At 42.2% G+C, this 18,141-nt stretch overlaps 1 protein-coding gene across 5 annotated transcripts in view; it reads right to left on the bottom strand.

Moving 5' to 3' along the window:
- DNAH3 (dynein axonemal heavy chain 3) overlaps window positions 1-18,141 on the bottom strand; it is a 170,856-nt gene that overhangs the window by 99,609 nt on the left and 53,106 nt on the right. For all 5 annotated transcript variants that reach the window (XR_007147732.1, XM_047838156.1, XM_047838154.1 and 2 more), the window contains 8 exons: window positions 17,227-17,318; window positions 12,479-12,593; window positions 10,398-10,514; window positions 9,429-9,608; window positions 7,911-8,047; window positions 3,866-4,067; window positions 2,622-2,714; window positions 1,166-1,276 (listed from right to left, as the gene is read on the bottom strand). Coding sequence is in view for 4 of the 5 variants with exons in the window: in XM_047838156.1 (XP_047694112.1) it covers window positions 1,166-1,276; window positions 2,622-2,714; window positions 3,866-4,067; window positions 7,911-8,047; window positions 9,429-9,608; window positions 10,398-10,514; window positions 12,479-12,593; window positions 17,227-17,318 (1,047 nt within the window). In the remaining variant the exon portion in view is untranslated. The remainder of the gene's footprint in view (window positions 1-1,165; window positions 1,277-2,621; window positions 2,715-3,865; window positions 4,068-7,910; window positions 8,048-9,428; window positions 9,609-10,397; window positions 10,515-12,478; window positions 12,594-17,226; window positions 17,319-18,141) is intronic.

The following is an 18,141-nucleotide window of genomic DNA, read 5'->3' as shown; positions in this document are numbered from 1 at the left end:
CTACAGGGGGAATAACAGAAGGTCTAATGGGATAAACATGGGAAAGTATGTTTATGGTAAAAAGGTTGGGAATGGAGTTACAATTCATTTGTTCAGCAAATATTTAGCACCTACTATGTGCTCAGCATTGCAGTAACCCCTGAAGATATAATAGTGAGCAAAACAGACATAGCCTCTGCCCTGTGGGATTCATAGCCTGGTCTCTAGCAGTGACTCATTTGCTAGTATTTCATTTAACTCTCCCACAGAAGAGTATGATGTTGTACTACAATGTGGTGCACTGTGGCGCATTGTAGAGCCAAGGAGACCAAGACTTAGATTAAAAAACTTGCTCATGGTCACACAGCTAACAAGGGAAAGTACAAGATATGAACCCAAGTCCATCCGGGTCTTTTTTTTTTTTAACTTTTATTTAGAGAGAGAGAGAAAGAGAGAGAAAATGTGTATACATATGGTGGGGGTGGGGGGTGGTGGGGAAGGACAGAGAGAGAGAGAATCCCAAGCAGGCTCTGTGCTCTCAGTGCAGAGTCCAACATGGGGCTCAAAGCCATGAACCATGACCTCAGCCGAAATTAAGAGTTGGATGCTTAACCGACTAAGCCACCCAGGCACCCCCCAAGTCCATCCAGGTCTTGAACTCTCAAGCATTGGCCTCCACGGAAGGAATTAACTGGAAATATGCATGTCTGGATCTGAGGACAAGGAGGACTTCAACATTCTTAGTCTTAAAAGAAAGCTGAATGAAGAGTTGTAGGTGGGTTTGTGTTGAACTGCAGGTGGCAAGAAGTGGTAATGGTAAAGGAGGAGGGGAAAACAGGACCAGGTGGTATTTGGGCCCAGGAAGAAGATAAGAGGTCTCTGTTGATAGAAATTTTGCCAAGCTGACCCCTGGAAGTGAAGACTGATAAAAATTTAGTATATTACAGCCTAGTATTTCTACCTGGGAAGGATCATGAGAGGTGTTACACTAGAGAACTCCAGGATAGCCTCAATTCCAAATCCATCCCACCGTCCCCATGAAAACCCTGGCTTTCCCAATGTCAGAGTTGGATGCTATGATTTTTTCTTGTTGTTGTTCAGAAAATAGGGCTATTTTAAGTATATGTCATTCAAAGCTTAATCGAGCTTGAATCTCCTCTACAAGCTTCATGACAGGCTCACTTACCGGTAGGGTCTTTTCAACCAGGGCTTGGGACACCTCCTTGGTCCAAAAGATGGAAGAGACACAGATAACCACCTGGCCAGGCCACTGCAAGACCCACTGATTACGAGGGACCTGGAAAGGTGTGTGTGGGGGCAGGTGGTAGGGTCATTTCATCTTGTGTGACTTAAATCAATGTCTGAAAAACATCCCCCACCACCTTACCCCCTCAAGAAATACAAAATCCTCCTCCACCCTCAGAAGCTACTAGGCTTGACATCTCTGGGATTACTGATTTATGTCTTCCTCACTGAATTTTATGAAAAAGAAAAAAAAATCATCAGCAAGCTCAACTCGTTTTTTTTTCTTAAATTCCCAATCCAAGTATTATTTTAAATTCCCAATCCAAGAATTTTACACAGTTATAATCAAAGGAGCTGTTTAGTAGTTTTCATACCCATTCTTTTTGATGTCTATATAATATTGTAGTGCTGTGCCAGGTTCCTTAGCCATGCCCAGCAACTCCTCAAACTTGTTTTTAAACTATAGATTTTACAAACTAAGACCAGAGGGCTGAATCTGGCCTTGCTTCTGTTTCTGAAAATAAAGTTTTATTGTAACACAGCCATACCCATTGTTTACCTATCATCCAAGGCTGTTTTTTTGTGGCCCACAGAGCTGAAGACACTATAAAAACATTTACATTGCAGAAAATGTTTGCTGACTCTTGCTATATATATATACACGCAATTGCATGAAATATTTCATACTGGTAGCCATTTTTCCTTAGTTTTTTAATTTAAAATAAATCGGAGGACAAAGGATAGGCCTTTCATTTACAATGTACTACTACCAAGAGGGACAGCAGGGTCAGTACCCTGTACTTTAGTGGGAAGGTATTAACTGAATATTCTTTGGTTTGATGGAAAGGGTCATGGGGGTGGGGCCCTGAAAAGTAAGGCAAAAAGGCACCCAAATCAAGGAGCACAAAGACCTGATCTGCCTACATTTAGCCTTGCTAGGAGCTGGCTGAAGAGTGATTGCCACCAGCTCTTTTTCTTTTGGCTTTCTTCGGTCATACCTTCTTTCCCTAAAATTTTGGGAGTTTAATGAGTTGTACTGTTTAGGGCTTGTGTAATGGAACCTAAAAGCCTGGAAGGGAAAATGCTTAATTGGAAGGGGCTCTAAAAAAACCTCCTACCATCAATTCATTTCACAGAAAGGACTTGGCAGGGAGCAGCCAGAGGGTTAAAGCTAACCATGTTGTCTTGTCCCAGCTGCTTCTATTTCATCGGAAATATGTACATCACCCCAAGATTCACAGGGAAAGAAGAGAGGGCACAGAGGGGTCAGGTGTTACCCAACAGGATTAGCGTGGGTTTTGGTAGAAGACAGAGGGGTGGTTATAACTGATCCATTTAACCCAGAGTTGTGGTTGCTGTACCAACACCCTGGCATGTATATCCCAATTCTCATTTACCTGGACATATGCTTCGATCCCAAGTCTAATAACTTCCTGCATACTAGCAAGCATCATCTGCTCCACCTGCTGGAGCCACTTTTCCACCATGCCCTGTGGGGCGAGACAAAAAAGGAGCAAGCTAGCTAAGCCCAGAGGGACACATCATGGGCAGAACCCAAGCTCTCTCTGGACCAAGGCTGGAGGGAGGCCAAAGGTCTGACACCCCTTCAAGCCAATATTCTCTAATTATATGTTTTATATTTATTTAATTATTTATATTTTTTCATTCTAGGAAGTATGTGTCACGTAAAAGGGGAAATGGATTCTTGACACATATTTCACGTAATTTTCTGAAACAGACAACTTCTCAGGAAGCAAATGACACATTTATGTTTCAGTTCATAAAATAATTGCTCATTTCTAATGAGCAGTTCTAATTCTTGCCTTATTCCAGTGGTTCCCAAACTTTGTCGTGCACTGGAATGATTTGGAGATTCTTAAAAAATATGGATACCTGACTTCCACTCCCAGCTGTTTCAATTTGTTATGGGATGCAACCTGGGCATTTGAATTTTATTTAAAGCTCTACAGGTATTTCAAATATGCATCAAATTATTCAGTTTTAGAATTTCAGGTAACTTCAGGCACCTGTGAGCTAGCTGGTGTCTATTTGGTAACGTGATTCCTGGTTATTACAACTTATATGTGTGGCTGGCAAAAATGGTTAACAAAGCAAAGCCAAGAGTGCTTGTCTACTTCTAGTTGATGGTGCCATCATGTTCAGCAGAAGAGGGAGTAATTTACATCTTACTCATTATATAAGGACACTTGTATCAAAACCTGAGTAAAATGGCATTGATTCCATAATGTTTTATTGACCTTTAAAAACACCTGCCCCAGAAAGCTGTCTGACTAGATCACTTTTAATCGGGCTTTGATCATGGAGATCTGAACAGCATCGGCTGTTGGGTCTGATGCCTGTTATTGCCTCCACATGAAGTTTGGTTGAAATCCTTCCATAAATTTACTGTGTCACTTGGATTGCAGTAAAACCCTCATCTTAGAGATGGGCAAATGGAGATTCAGAAAGATTAAGCAATTTCCCAAAGTCACATAGTCCTTAAGCTGTGGAACTCAGGTATTCCACACCCTGGCAGTACGGAAGTCGAGTCCAAGTGCTTAACCTATAAATATGCTCTCTGCTTCTCTCTGTATTGTTCTGTTATGGAGAAAAGAATGAAAATGAATAAGAGAAGAGTTACTTTGGCTTGAGCTGGGTAGATTTTCTGTTTGAATGGAATGGTTTCTTTTTCTGAGCTTATCATGCCTACAATCTCCAGGCTGTCTGTAAACTCTAGCTTGGCAATTCCTTCGAAGCACTTCTTCAAGTGTGGCTGCACGCGGAGGGGGTCCTTGGTCTCTGACAAGATCTCCAGCAGCTCATCGTTTGACAGGAAGAAGAACCTATTTTAAAGCAAAAGAAGATGCAACTGGAATCTCTTTTGAGAACCTCTTTTCCCAAGAAGGTGATACTCCCCAACAGATAGATGACACCCGTGAACACCAGATATATTCTAGAGTCTTCTGTAAAGCATAGAGGGTGGAGACAGTTTTGACTCAGAGCAAGACAAAGGATGAAAGCTGGTATATGTGAGTTTAATATGGCTTGGGGGCAGGGTGCCACCTTTTGGAGGAAACTTGGATACAGCAGTAGTTCTCAACTTCGCACTCTAGAATCACCTGTGGAGCTTAAAAAAACCTCCAATGCTAAGGTTCCACTGCCTCGAGAGTCTAATATAAGTGACTTGGGTTAGGTCTAGGGATCTATAGTTTTAAAATCCAAGGTGATTCTAATATAAAATCAGTACAGAACCATTATTAGAAGGAGAGAGAAGACTTCCTTGTCTTTCCTTATCTCCAGGTATGACAGAAAATGTTAACAGTGTGAAATAAGAAGTACATTATTGACCTATCTGATGTGGAGAACAAAGGCAAAAGGAAATGTAGATAAAATTAGATTTCCTTACAACTTGCAGTCCGTTGCCAAATACTTAAGACAGGCAGAGTATGATATTCCTCCAGGAACTCACAACTGTCTTAATGTTAATACTTTTCTAGAGGCAAAGACAACCTTCACTTGACAATAGCCAGACCTCCAGGATCCTGTTAAGTCTTCTTTAACATATGAAAATCCTTTTGGAAACTTCATTTGTCTCTACTCACCTCCCCTCTCCCAGCTCCAAAGTATATAATCAATTGCTCCTCCCAATTCCAGTGCAGCTCTCTCTGCCCATGGGTCCTGTCCCTGTGCTTGCTTTCTTTTCTTTTCTTTTCTTTTTTCTTTTCTTTCCTTTCCCTTTCTTTCTTTCTTTCTTTCTTTCTTTCTTTCTTTCTTTCTTTCTTTCTTTCTTTTAGAGAGAGTGAGTGGGGGAGGGGAGGGAAAAGGGAGAGGTGGGGAAAGGGAGAGGGAGGGAGAGAGAGAGAGCGAGCGAGCAGGCTCCACACTCAGTGCAGAGGCCAATGTAGAGCTCGATCCCATGACCCTGGGATTATGACCTGAGCTGAAATCAAGAACCAGACACTCAACCCACTGAGCCACCCAGGGGCTCCTCCATGCTTTAATAAAACCAAATTTTTTGCACTTGAAACATCTCAAAAATTCTTTCTTGACTGTTCACTCCCAGACCACACATCACATCACTATCTATATGGAGAGGACTTTACTTCATGTTTTAAGTTAGAAGATGGTAGAATCATTGTCTTGCTCAGGCCCTTAAGTCAGCAACCACAAACTTTTAGCAAATGTTCAATAGACAAACCTCTATTTTACAGACAAACTGTAACCATTAACATGAAAAGTCCCATATTGAGGGACCATATATTACAATCTTCACTGTGTATGGTCATGATATTTATGGCCATGATATTTATGGTTCCTCTTTACAAGAGGTCGAATCTATTTTTACATGTCTCAAACTTGGCCGGGCTCTGTGTCCTGCTTTGGCCTACAGACTATAGCAAACACGCATTTGTGCAAGTTCCAAGCCTAGACATTAAGAAGCCTTACAGCTTCCACTCTTGGCTGGCCTTGGGAACCCTGCGACCACCACCATGTGAATAAATTCAGGCTAGCTTTCTGGAGGATGAAAGACATGTGGCCCAACTATCCTGGCTGCTCCAGCCAAAAGGAAGCCAACCACTAGACAAGTCACTGAGGCTATCAATTGCCAGCTGACCAGGCACATAAATGAGCCCTGATGAGACCAGAAGAGCCACCCTGCTGATTCCAGCCCTATTTGCAAGTCCACAGGATTATGAGCTAGATAAACAGTTGCTGTGTTAAGCTTCTAAGTTATGGGGAGGTTTGTTATGATGCAAAGCAAACTAATGTATTATAGCTGCAATGTTGAGCAGATAGGAAGAGTGCAATAATTATTTGTTGGCTGACTAACATACCAATATCTAATGAGGATATCAATTTCTCTCACTGCCAAGGGAAATTAACACAGGTGATCTATATGGACTCATCAAGTGTGACAATGAATAAGGCTCAAAGGCCATAAGAGTAATAATTAAATTACTTGGATAACTTAACATAAAATCATTATTTAGCACTCCATATTTTCAAGACAAAATTAATTTCAAATATGTGAAATTATTCATTAACATTTTCAAAGTGTTTTCTGAGAGTGCATGACTTTATAAAAATGCGTAAGGAAACTGAGATATTCATGGTGAGAGAGAGAGAGAGGGAAAGAGGGAGGGAGAGAGAGAGAGAATAGAGTGTGCGTGCGTGTGTGTGTGTGTGTGTGTGTGTGTGTGTGTGTGTAATTTAGGGAGAAAAGCAGTCTCAGAGAGATTAAATAACAGGGTATCTTATACAGACTGCCTGGATTGAATTCTAGCTTGTCCATTTACCAGTCTTGTGTCTTCTGGCAAGTTAGTGTTTCCTTATTTGTAAAAGGAAATAATAATAATGCTTCCAACTTCATAGGATTATTTTGAGTTTAAGTAAGTTAATACATGTAAGGCACCTAGAGAAGTGTCCTGGTATATGGTAAATGCTGTGTTAGTGTTGGCTATTGCTCATATTTTTATAAGGAATAACAGGACAGGGTACAGGACTAAAAGCCCAAATCTCAGGGGTTTCCTCTTCCTAAGTTTTGTACTTCCAAGTTCAGGTTCCTTCCATGATTTGTGCTGTATTTGTGTTGTCCAAAACTGAAGCCATTAGCTGTACGTGGCTATCTACGTTGCAAAATTAATATTAAATACATTAAAAATTCACTTTCTCAGGCACCCTAGCCACATTTAAAGTGCTATATAGCTACATGCGCCTAATGGCTACTGTATTGGACAGCACAAATACAGAACATTCCTATCATTGTAGAAAGTTCTATCACACAATGCTGCACTGCATAGACACAAGGACATTTGTAAATCCTAAACAAACCATTTTAAAAAAATTTCTGGTGGAGGGGCACCTGGCTGGCTCAGTCAGTAGAGAATATGACTCTTGATCTCAGGGTCATGAGTTTAAGCTCCACACTGGGCATGGAGCTTACTTAAAAAAAAAAATTTTTTAAGTTTGTGGTAGAAAGCAGGAAACTAATTTTGTCTCCATAAAAGGGAACACAAAAATTTACTTTTCCTAAAAGCAAATTTGGATCAAACCAACATCCCAATTCAAGTCAAATGACATGGATAGATATCAGCAGTGAGAATCCTCTTTCTGAAACCAACACTCTAAAATGACTGACTTTTACGCAGAAGCAAAAATATAAATATTTCACAAGAGTCAAATATTTAAAAACATACCTACCAGAAACTGCAAAATTTGATGTCAAAAAACATTTAACTGTTTAAATGGCTAAATGCTTTACATGCATTATCTCCTTGATCTGCACAAATATATGAGGTAGGAGCCATTATTATATTTCTATTTTACAGTGAAGAACCTGAGGCTCAGGTAGATTTGCTAAAAGTCTCAAGATTAATAAGTGGAAAAGCTGGGACTCAAACAGAGGTCTGTTTAACTCCCAAGTCTAGGCTCTTAATCAGGACTACTATATCCCTTCAACTGGGTATTTGACCATGATTTGGTTCCTACTGGTGTCCATTCAACCTCACTCTAAGCAATGACCAGAAAGACATGCCCTACTCCTGAAAGCTGTCTTGTGGGGAATGGAAAACCAGGAAAAAACTATGAAAAAGATTGGTAGAAGCCAACCCTCAGGATGAAAAATGTAATTCTAACTATACATGGGTCAAAAAGGTAACTCCAAACAAAAGAATAGTAGTGAATACCTGGGGAAAAACAGTCTCTTCTTCTCCAAGTAATCATTCAGCCCCTTCTGGATGTCCTCTAAGAGGAGGTTGGCTTCCTGAAGCCTCTCAGCCATCCGTGGCTGGTCTGCTGCCACCAGAACCCTGGTATCTTTCACCTAGGTTCCATAAAAAAATGAGAATCACCACAGGGTTCCTAGATTCTGAGACTGATAATTGAGTATATGACCAAGCTCATCAATTGCTGACTTCCCTGCCCAGCTAACTGCCTCCTAATCCCACAAGGGTGAATGCTCATACAACATGATCCTCTTCCTCTGGACATGGTCGACTCCTCCTTCTATAAAAACCTTCCAGGGCTCCTGGGTGGCTCATTGGTTAAGTGTTCAACTTTGGTTCAGGTCATGATCTCATGGTTCATGGGTATGAGTCTCGAATCTGGCTCTGTGCTGACAGCTTGGAGCCTAGAGGCTGCTTTGGACTCTGTGTCTCCCTCTCTCTCTGCCCCTCCCCTGCTTGCGTGCTCTCTCTCTCAAAATTAAACATTAAAAAATTAAAAAAAAAAACTTTCCATTTTGTACAACTCCTTTGAGCATCCTATTATTTGTTAGATGGGATAGTGCCCAATTTATGAATTCTTTAAAAAAGCCAATTTGATCTTTAAAATTTATTCAGTGGAACTTTTGTTACTGAACACTTGCAACTGAAGAATCTGAACTAATATGGAGTTGGAGGAAGCAGGATATCATGAAAACTGGCTCCACTGGTTGGGCAATATAAATTCCCACTAACACAGATAAATATTCTTGAGATAAATTCTTTATAAGTGAGCCCCAATTTGAGTACACTTGACTTCAAAAAGGAAAAAGGTATCATCTCTTAATGGATACCCCTGATTGCCCTGTATGCCCAGTGAACTCATCCTAAAAGGCTTGTTTCTGATGTTGCCCCCTTTGCAGCCTTTCTTGACACTCCCAGGCAACTAAACCACTCTTCTGTGTTCTAAAAGGTGTTTATATATACTTCTTTTATAGCTCTCTTATTTACCTCTGAGTCTCTCCTCACAAGACAGTGAATTTTATGAAGGCAGAAATCATATACTAGTCATCTTCAAGTTGTTTTCTGACTGTTAATTCAATGCTGGGTATTGAATAAACATTTGTTAAATAACTAGGTAACTGAATATGGAGAATGATTTGAATTCTAAAATGATCCTCAATCTATAAAAGTTCTATTGCATTATCATGTGACACAGTCTTCTACCTCATTAGGAATGAGAACTAAATCATACAAACTACTAACAGTTGCCTCTAAGGAGGTAGGCTTTCAAAAGGCCTCCACTCTCTGTATTACATATTTATACATTTGAATTTTTAGTAACAACTTTCAAAATTAGAAAAAAATTTAAAAAATATCAAATTTGAAAAAATCTAGTTTACTTATAAATTTCAAGGGACATGGCTACGATGTGCAGTGAGGAACATCTGTACAGCATCCCACATTCCTGATGGAGAGATGTGCTAGGGAGGAAAAACTCACCGCTTGGGACATGAGTGATTTCCAGTAACTATCAACGGTGGCAAATTTCCTGCCCTCTTCTGGCATCTGGGCTATGATGTCCTCTGAGCTGAAGATCGGTTCCAGGTACAGCCAGGTGGCTTGGCATTTCAACCAGGCCTCCAAAATTTCCTGCACACGAACCAGCTTCTCTTCCCATTTCTGTGAATTTAGCATTTCATATCTGAATCATTAACCTGCCACTCTGCAACACAGACCCATTGCCTGAACAAACTGGATGGATTCATTCATTCATTTGCTCATTCACTTGTTTAAGAAAGTACTTATTATTTGCCCCCAGTGTTCTGGTCATTAGGCAATGTGGATACAGCAATGAAAAAAACAAGAGTCCTTGCCTTCATGCAGTTTTCCCAATGGAATAATATTAATAGCAGCTATAATGCTTACTCTGTGACAAGCGATGGTCTGAGTGCTTTACATATATGAAACCAGTTTAATTCAACAGATTTATGAGGGAGATACTATTACAAATCTCACTTTACAGATGCAGAAATGGACATAGAACAGTTCAAGTAACTTTCCCAAGGTCACACAACAAGGTACAAAGCCAGAATTTGAACCCAGGCAGTCTGGCTCCAGAGTGGCCTTAGCTTATGCCACTTCCACAAACACTGAGGCAAGAAAGGAGCCTAAACCCCTACCCTTATGTAGTTTATATTCTAGATTACTCTAGCTCATAAAATACTTTACAAATGTATTTTTATTCAGTGCATTAAAATCATCTCATCTTCTCTTTTGGCAGACTACTGTAAAGGCTCAGAGTGCCATATGCTTACTTGGATGGTTATTGCTTTCAGTCTTGAGTTATGTATTTTTTCCAATCAGGAAAAAGTGAGCTTCTTTGTTAACTGAACTTAAAAATCTTCTCCCTCCTCCAGCAAACCCAGAGCTAATGAGACATCAAGAACCCTCAATCTCATTTCCTCTTACCCGGCATTCTGCTTCTATTGGTTTGATGAATGGGGAGCCACACATAGTCTGGGTCTTTATCACGTGATCATCAAGTAACAGCTGAATGTCATCAACCGCACACAAGATGCTTGTACCCTATGAATAAAGATTCCCCGACCATTCAAAACCACAAGCCCTCCCTCCCAGCCCCCCACTTTTCATGCTGATCTCCAAAGGCCCCACAGCTCAGATCTCCACCCATGTGGGACAGAAATCTGTCTCACAGGGCATGGAATTTCTATTCTCTTCCTCGAAAGTGTTCTTAAAGACATTTATTTTCTACCTCCTTTGCAGAAATCAAACATGGTCCCAGTCCAGACCTACAACTAGTAGCTGTTGGGGACTGGGTGGGGGAAGGGCATATTATTCTAGTCCCTTCTCTATGTTCCTACTTCCACTTGCTTTGCTGGTTCTCTCTCAGGTAGGATGAGCTGCTAATCTGACTGGTTGGACCTTGACCTGTGGTTCCCATACTGTGTGCCAAGGTACCCCTGGGCGCTGCAGCAAACTAGTAGCAATTAGTTGTGGTTATTTAAAAATGAAACACAAATGTTTTTTTCTTTCCATTTATATGGATTAAAAAAAACAGTTGTTGAAATGACACAAATACTTATTAAAGTTGTTTGAACCTTATTACTTCATAAACAAAGCTGTTAGGTGTTTCTTTCAGCCCGGGGAGGGGAACTATAAAAAAACAAAGGTACCGAGACACAAAGGCACCACACACAGAAAAAAGTTTGGGAACTTCTGCCTATACATTTACTGGGCCATATTTTACTAGGAGCTCAGGTTACTGTGCCTTGGAGCTCAGCCCCTGTGAATGGCACTCTTCTTCCTTCTGGGCCACTGTGGTGAGCAAGCTGATAAGGGTCTGCCCCTGTCTGGCAGGTCTGGCCTTTCTGGGTCTGTTTTCACTTCCTTCAAGCCCACATCTGGGTGGTTAAATTGGAGCTAGGATATATTCTCTCATGTACCTTCTACCAGTAGCTCTGCATCAGAAGGTGTGTCTAGCTCTTGATAAAGTGCTACTGTGACTCCCTTTTGCTGTCGATCCTTGTCTATAGTTGTGTCAGTCCCAAACTCTGAAGATGGGCCAGGTGCAACTGACCTGTTTCCAGGTTCCCCAGGTTCAACCTCTCACCCCAGCCCAACAGCCCCTAGCAGTATCCAATCCCATCAGGTGATGTAGCACCAAGCTACTGGCACTGTCAGTGGCCTGGTCTTGCTGAGAGAGGCCCCAGTTCTCTTCCCGTACATTGGCTCAGCTATAGTTCCTATCCACGTGATCAAGGTGCCGTGACCATTCAAGTTAAAGCAGTGGAGAGTCACAAAAGATAACGTGCAGCCTGGGGGACAGGGAGTTTCTTAATCTGTACTGCACGTTAGAAAAAAAAAAAAAAACAGGAGTGCTTGAAAAATACAGATTCTGTGGGTAAGAGGAGCCAGAAAGAATCAATTGCAGATTTTTTTTTTTTTAGATGATCTAAGCATTGTTTACCCAGGTATGCTTCTGAGAGGCCTGGGGAGCCCTCCCTGGGAGATGCTAACTCAGCACGCTTACTCAGTTTCTTTGCACTGAGAAAGCCTGTAGCTCTCAATCAAAAGGCCTTTCTCATTTAAAAATGCACCCTTCCGGTGGGTGGGCTGGGGAGGAAGAATGACTGGCACGTGAAGGCAGATGGGAGGAAACAATCTAATGCACAGGATAGTGATTATAGACAAGCCGGCAAGAAAAACTCCAAAGTTGCTAAGAAACTGGATCTTAATTGTTCCTACCACAAAAAAGAAATGATAATTATGTGACATAACAGGGCTGTTAGCTAACACTAGGGTGGTGATCATATTGCAATACATAAATGTATCAAATCAACACATTTTACATCTCAAACTTACACAATGTTGCATGTCAATTATATCTCAATAAAAATAAATTAAAAAACAAGACGTTAGAGATCCCTCCTTCCCAAGTGCTGTTGCAATTCTGAATGACTCCCCTCTGTCACCTGCTACATAATCAAGGGGCTGCTGTCAGGGAGCTGGGCAGTTGGACTAACACTCACAGTGTCCCTGTACTTCACAAAGTTGAACGTCATGTTAACCCAGTCTAACTTCATTTTTTCCAGGTTTTTCTCCAGAGAGTATTCCTTACTGGCGGCTGCACCAATGGGCTCCAGTCTAAAGAGAACACAGCAATAGCAACATCAACAGGAGGAAGGAGGGCAGTGAAAACATGGCAGAGGAGTAATTTTGGTTCATCCTTAAGACAAATTCAAAATGCCCTTAATTTTACTAAAATGTTTAATAACACCCGGCTCTAAGACGTGCTGGTTACCTCCAGTGTTTTGCAGAGTTTCTCACCCTCAGCACCAGTGGTGTACGGGCTGTGTTATGGGCTGAATTACATCCCCCCAAAAATCATGCATTGAAGTCCTAAACCCCAGAATCTGAGAATGAGGGGTATCCCGTTTGGAGATAGGGTCTTTACTTTTATTTTTGAAGTTTATTTATTTGAGAAAGACAGGGGACATTGTGAGTGGGGGGAGGAGCGGGGGGGGGGGGGGGTTGCGGAGAATCCCAAGCAGGCTCTGTGCTGCCAGCTGTGGAGAGCCCAACGTTGGGCTCAAACTCACGAAACCGTTGGATCATGATCTGGGCGAAATCAAGAGTCAGACACTTAACCCACTGAGCCAACCCAGGTGCCCCAGAGATAGGGTCTTTAAAGAGGTAGTTTAGTTATGTACAGAGTTGTTGATCACTATATTGTACATCTGAAACTAATATAACACTAATATACTGGAATTAAAATCTTAAAAAAGAGATCAGTTAGAGATAGTTCAGTTAAAATGAGGTCATTAGGATGGGTTCTAATCCAATATGACTGGGGTCCTTACATGAAATTAAGACAGACACACACAGAGGTAAGACCATGTGAGGATACAGGGAGAAAGCAGTCTTCTGCAAACCAAAAAGAGAGTCCTCACAAGGAACCAATTCTGCCAATGCCTTGATCTTGGACCTCCAGCATCCAGAACTATGAGAAAATAAGTTTCTGTTGTTTATGCCACCCAGCCTAAGGTATTTGTTATAGCAGCCCTAGCAAACTAATACTAATTAACTCTGTTGGGAGAGGGGGCTGTACATCCTCCTGTACATTGGAGGATGTTTAGTAGCATCCTTGGCATCTACTCAATAGATGCCAGTAGCAGACTCCCCCTGCTCCCACCTCTTGCCAGTTGTGGCAATCGAAAATGTCTCCAGATATTGTCAAATGTTTCCCAGTGGGGGTGGGGTGGATTGTCCCCAGTTGAGAACCATTCTTTCAAAGCCATTAAAATAAGACCCCCTTTTCTCTATTTTCATTTACTCCTTATTTCCCCCAGAATTATTATTGACTTCCTATTTAGATGTTAGAACTTCTATTAATTTACACGATGGCTTTGTTCCACTTCCTGTCCCTGCCTTTTTTTTTTTTAAACATAATCTGTATACCCAATATGGGGCTCGAACTCACAATCCCAAGATCAAGAGTCACATGCTCTACCAAGTGAGCCAGCCAGGAGCCCCTGCCCTACCTTTTTAATTTTAATGTTTACTTATTTTTGAGAGAGAGAGAGAGAGAGAGACAGACAGACAGACAGACAGAGAGAGAGAACATGAGCGAGGGGCAGAGAGAGAGGGAGGCAGAATCTGAAGCAGACTCCAGGCTCTCAGTTGTCAGCACAGAGCCCAACACAGGGTCCATGATCTCATGGACCAAGAGATCATGACCTGGGTTGAAGTCGGACACCCAACCAACTGAGCCACGCAGGTGCCCACGTCCCTACCTTTTTAAAAATCACTGCTATTTTCCTGATATGCTGGGTTCACATCCATAGCCCCTCTGTTCCACAGAAAAGGGGAAGACAAGTTCCTTTCTTCTTGCTTCCACATGGAGAGTTGGGGTCCTAAACTCAGGTGTGGCCTGGGAATTGGGAAGAACAAGGAAGCCAAGTTCTTGGAAGGAGAAGGAGGGATTATTCTCTCTGCCTCGGCACTTGTCTTTCATTGCAAGCTTGACTGGAGATGACACTATCTGGTCTTTGCATATAGGCAACTGAAGCCCAGATGAAGCAAGTGATAACCCCAAAGCCTCAATTGCAGCCAGGGAGTGCTGGAACCAGGTCCAGACACTAGTTCCTCTGACTTCCAATCCAGTGTTTTTTCCTCCTCCACTATGTGCCTTTTCTCTTCTCCTTATCAGAAGGAGCAAGAGAATTGTCCACACGTGGTCAGCCAAATAGGGTCAACTAAACAGAGCTGAGAACCTTTGCTCAGCTTCCTTGAGGGTAGTGGATGAGGCCCATTCCAAAGAATGACTGATCAAGACTTCAGCAGCATGGTCATCATCCTAAACGTGGCCTTCTTGGGAGATGACAAAATGAGTGTGCATTTAGGGAATAATTAATAAAGGCAGGTGCCAGCCCAGGTGGGAGTGAGACAAAGAGGCTGTCTGCATGTCTGTGACCAAGTCACTCAACAGGCCGTAGTGGGTCTGCCTCTGCACATATCAGGGGTTGTTGGTATAATTAAATAAGATAAAATGTTTGCAACATGCTTTATGACTTATAATTATGCAAAATATTGCACAGGAGAAGCATTAATAAGTTTGGGCATCCCTGAAGTCCAGCAACAGTTGACCTTAACCAAATGTGCTAAAGGAGCCCACTAACAGTGTGATGTGACAAAGTTGCATTAACTATGGGATGATGGAGACCTGGGACTGCACGCCTCATTAACAGGTTGTGGCTGAGAACTTAGACGTTAACTCAGCTCAGGTTATATGCCTTTCCTCATAACACTCAACATGACTCTAATTGCCCAGCTACTATTCTTCTTCCCATTTTACAGATAAGGATACTGAGACACACAGAGGCAAACAACTTAGCCAAGGTGTCACCACTTCTGGGTTTGTCACAGTGGGGCCAGCTGGCACGGAAAGTGGCAGAGTTGCTGTGTGTTTGCTTGGTTTCCATCTCCTTAGAGGAGTTTATTTTTTAGGCAGTACAGGGTAACAATACTTTAGGCTCTCGAATCAGCCAGTCTGGGCTCCAGTCTTGGTTCATTGAGTTACTAGCTGTGACCTCTGTCAAGTTACCTAAACACTCAGATCAACTTGCTTCCTCATCTGTAAAATAGGAATAATAGTAGCTACAACATTAGGTTATAGTGATGGATAAGTTGGTTAATGTTTATTAAATGTTGGTGCAGCATAAATGTTCTATAGCTGGTCTCTCTTAGAAACATCTATCTTATTGGGGAAAATGAAGCCTTTTCATGAAATAACCTACACCGTTTCTGTGGGTTTTATTTCATAGCCAACAATCTCACTAATCTGTCTCTGGGCTTCCTCCTCACAAAGGGACTACAATGGTGGTATTAGGGGGGTGGGAATCAGAGCATTCAGATGGCAGAGAGATTTGGGGGCCTATCCCACAGGGATGGAGAAAGGGGTTCCAAACTCTGGCATGTATCAGAATCACCTGGAGCAGTACTGCCCATTCTAAATAAAAGGTGGGTCACATGTCACTTTAAGGTTTCCAGTAGCCATATTTTGAAAATGTAAAAAGAAACAGGTGAAAAAATTTTTAATAATTTATTTAATTCAGTATATCAAAAATATTCATTTCAACATATAATCAATATTAAAACTCATTAGACATTTTGCTTTTTTTTCTTAATAAGCCTTTGAAACCCAGCCTCTATTTATATTTGCCTCACCTCTAATTCAGAATAGTTACATTTCAAGGGCTCAGTAGGATATGTGGCTGGTGGCTTCTGGACTGGACAGTGCTGATCTGAAAAGCCGGTTAAAGCATAGATTGCAGGGTCCACACCCAGAATTTCTGATTCAGCAGACTGGGGTGGGGCCCAAGAATATACAATTCTAATAGGTTCCCAGGTGATGCTGATGCAGCTGGTCTGGGGCCACATTCTGAGAAGCATGTGTCGAGTTAGACCTGAACCCAGCTGTCTGACAGGGACTCCGGTCCAGGCAATACAGTATCTCCCATCCCCTGCCCTGGAGGTGTGGACAGTCAAGGTCCAACGAGTCTCTGGGTCCTGAAAACAGCAATTCAAAGAACACAGTTTCTTGCACACAGACTCTAGGGGCATTTGGAGAAAAGGAGAAAGCAAGTGAAACATTCTCTCACTGGACCATGTTTCCCGGACTCTAAGAACTCAGAGAGCTGCTCCTGTTTATTGCTGGTTTTTTGTTCAAAAGAGGAAACTGGGGGCGCCTGGGTGGCTTGATCGGTTGAGCATCCAACTTCCACTCTGGTCGTGATCTCACGGATCATGAGTTTGAGCCCTGCATTGGACTCTCTGCTGTCAGCACAGAGCCCACTTCGGATCCTCTGTCCCTCTCTTTCTGCCTCTCTCTCTCTCTCAGGAGGGAGGGAGGAAGGAAAGGAGGGGGGGAAGGAGGGAGGAAGGGAGGAAGAAACTGAAGCCCAGAAAAGGTGGAACAGTTTTACCTGAAGTCACTGAGACCTGGGCTTGGAGCTCAGGTTCCAAGAGCTTTTTTGTTTGTTTTTTGTAATTTCCCTTTAAAATAAAATCTCTGATTCAATTTTCTAGTTATAATCCATCATCAACCCAGCAGCTGAAAGTGAGTTTCACCAGTAGCTAATCACCCAAGGTGGAGGTTATTAAAAATGCTTAAGTTACCCTGAACCATAAAGAGAAAAACAGCCTGAGGTCAGTCATATCCTGTAGGAACTTAGATACTTTGATGGAAAAGCTTCCTGAAGGAGAGAAGGAGTCTTACTTGTCAACAAATTTGCCGAATCCGTATTCCAGCATATTTGAAAGGCAAGTTGTTTCTGTGGGTTTTATTTCATAGCCGACGATCTCACTGATCTGCAGAAAAAAGAAGAAAACAAGTGTGTACTGTCCAAGGTAGCACTGGCCAGTAGGCTTTCCATGATGTTGTACTCTGCGCTGTCCCTTACAGTAGCCACCAGTCACATTTGGCCATTGAGCCCTGGAAATGTGGCTACTGTGATTGAGGAGCTGATTTTTTAAATCTACTTTTACTTAAAATTGAATAGCTGTGTACAGCTAGTGGCAAATGAATTGGATGGTGCAGGTCTAAAAATGTGGGAGGCTGCCTAGGGCCCGCACTGCATTCCATCTGGCTTACTGGGGGTCTCTACCCAGCAGCACTCGGTGGTCTTTGTGAGGACCAGTGGTGTCAACTTGTGAGCATCCTGGGGGTGCAACCGGATCTGGTTTGTTTTCGTGCTCCTAGTGCAAAGCCTGGTCCATGACAGAAGCTTCAGTGTTTGCTGAGTAAAAGGAGGAAGTCATGAGTACACAGACCCCCTCCACACAAATTCTGTGATCTGAGGATGCAAAGAAGGAAGAAATCCGCTCTGTCCAAATATCTTCCTTTCCACCCCAGTGTGCCAACTTGTTGGAACAGTTCGCAACTGTGTCCATTCCTTTGGTGTAAATACTACCCCACGCTTGTCTTTTAAGTGAAAACATCCCTGAAGAAGGTCTCACTTGAAATCTCTGATGGCTTTGAATACTTTTCTCAAAGACAGAGATCTGGGGGAGGATGAGGGTTACTTGTGCTCAAGAGGAGGAGCAAGAAGACTGAAGGATAATGAGGCTCTGTAAGAAATCTCACCTACTGCCCAATTTTGTCTCTGTTCAACCCCAGGAGGACTACAGAATG

The sequence above is a fragment of the Prionailurus viverrinus genome, chromosome E3, assembly GCF_022837055.1.
Source record: "Prionailurus viverrinus isolate Anna chromosome E3, UM_Priviv_1.0, whole genome shotgun sequence".
Taxonomy (NCBI): domain Eukaryota; kingdom Metazoa; phylum Chordata; class Mammalia; order Carnivora; family Felidae; genus Prionailurus; species Prionailurus viverrinus.
The sequence above is the reverse complement of the archived record's forward strand: the minus strand, read 5'-3'. Positions and strand labels throughout refer to the sequence as shown.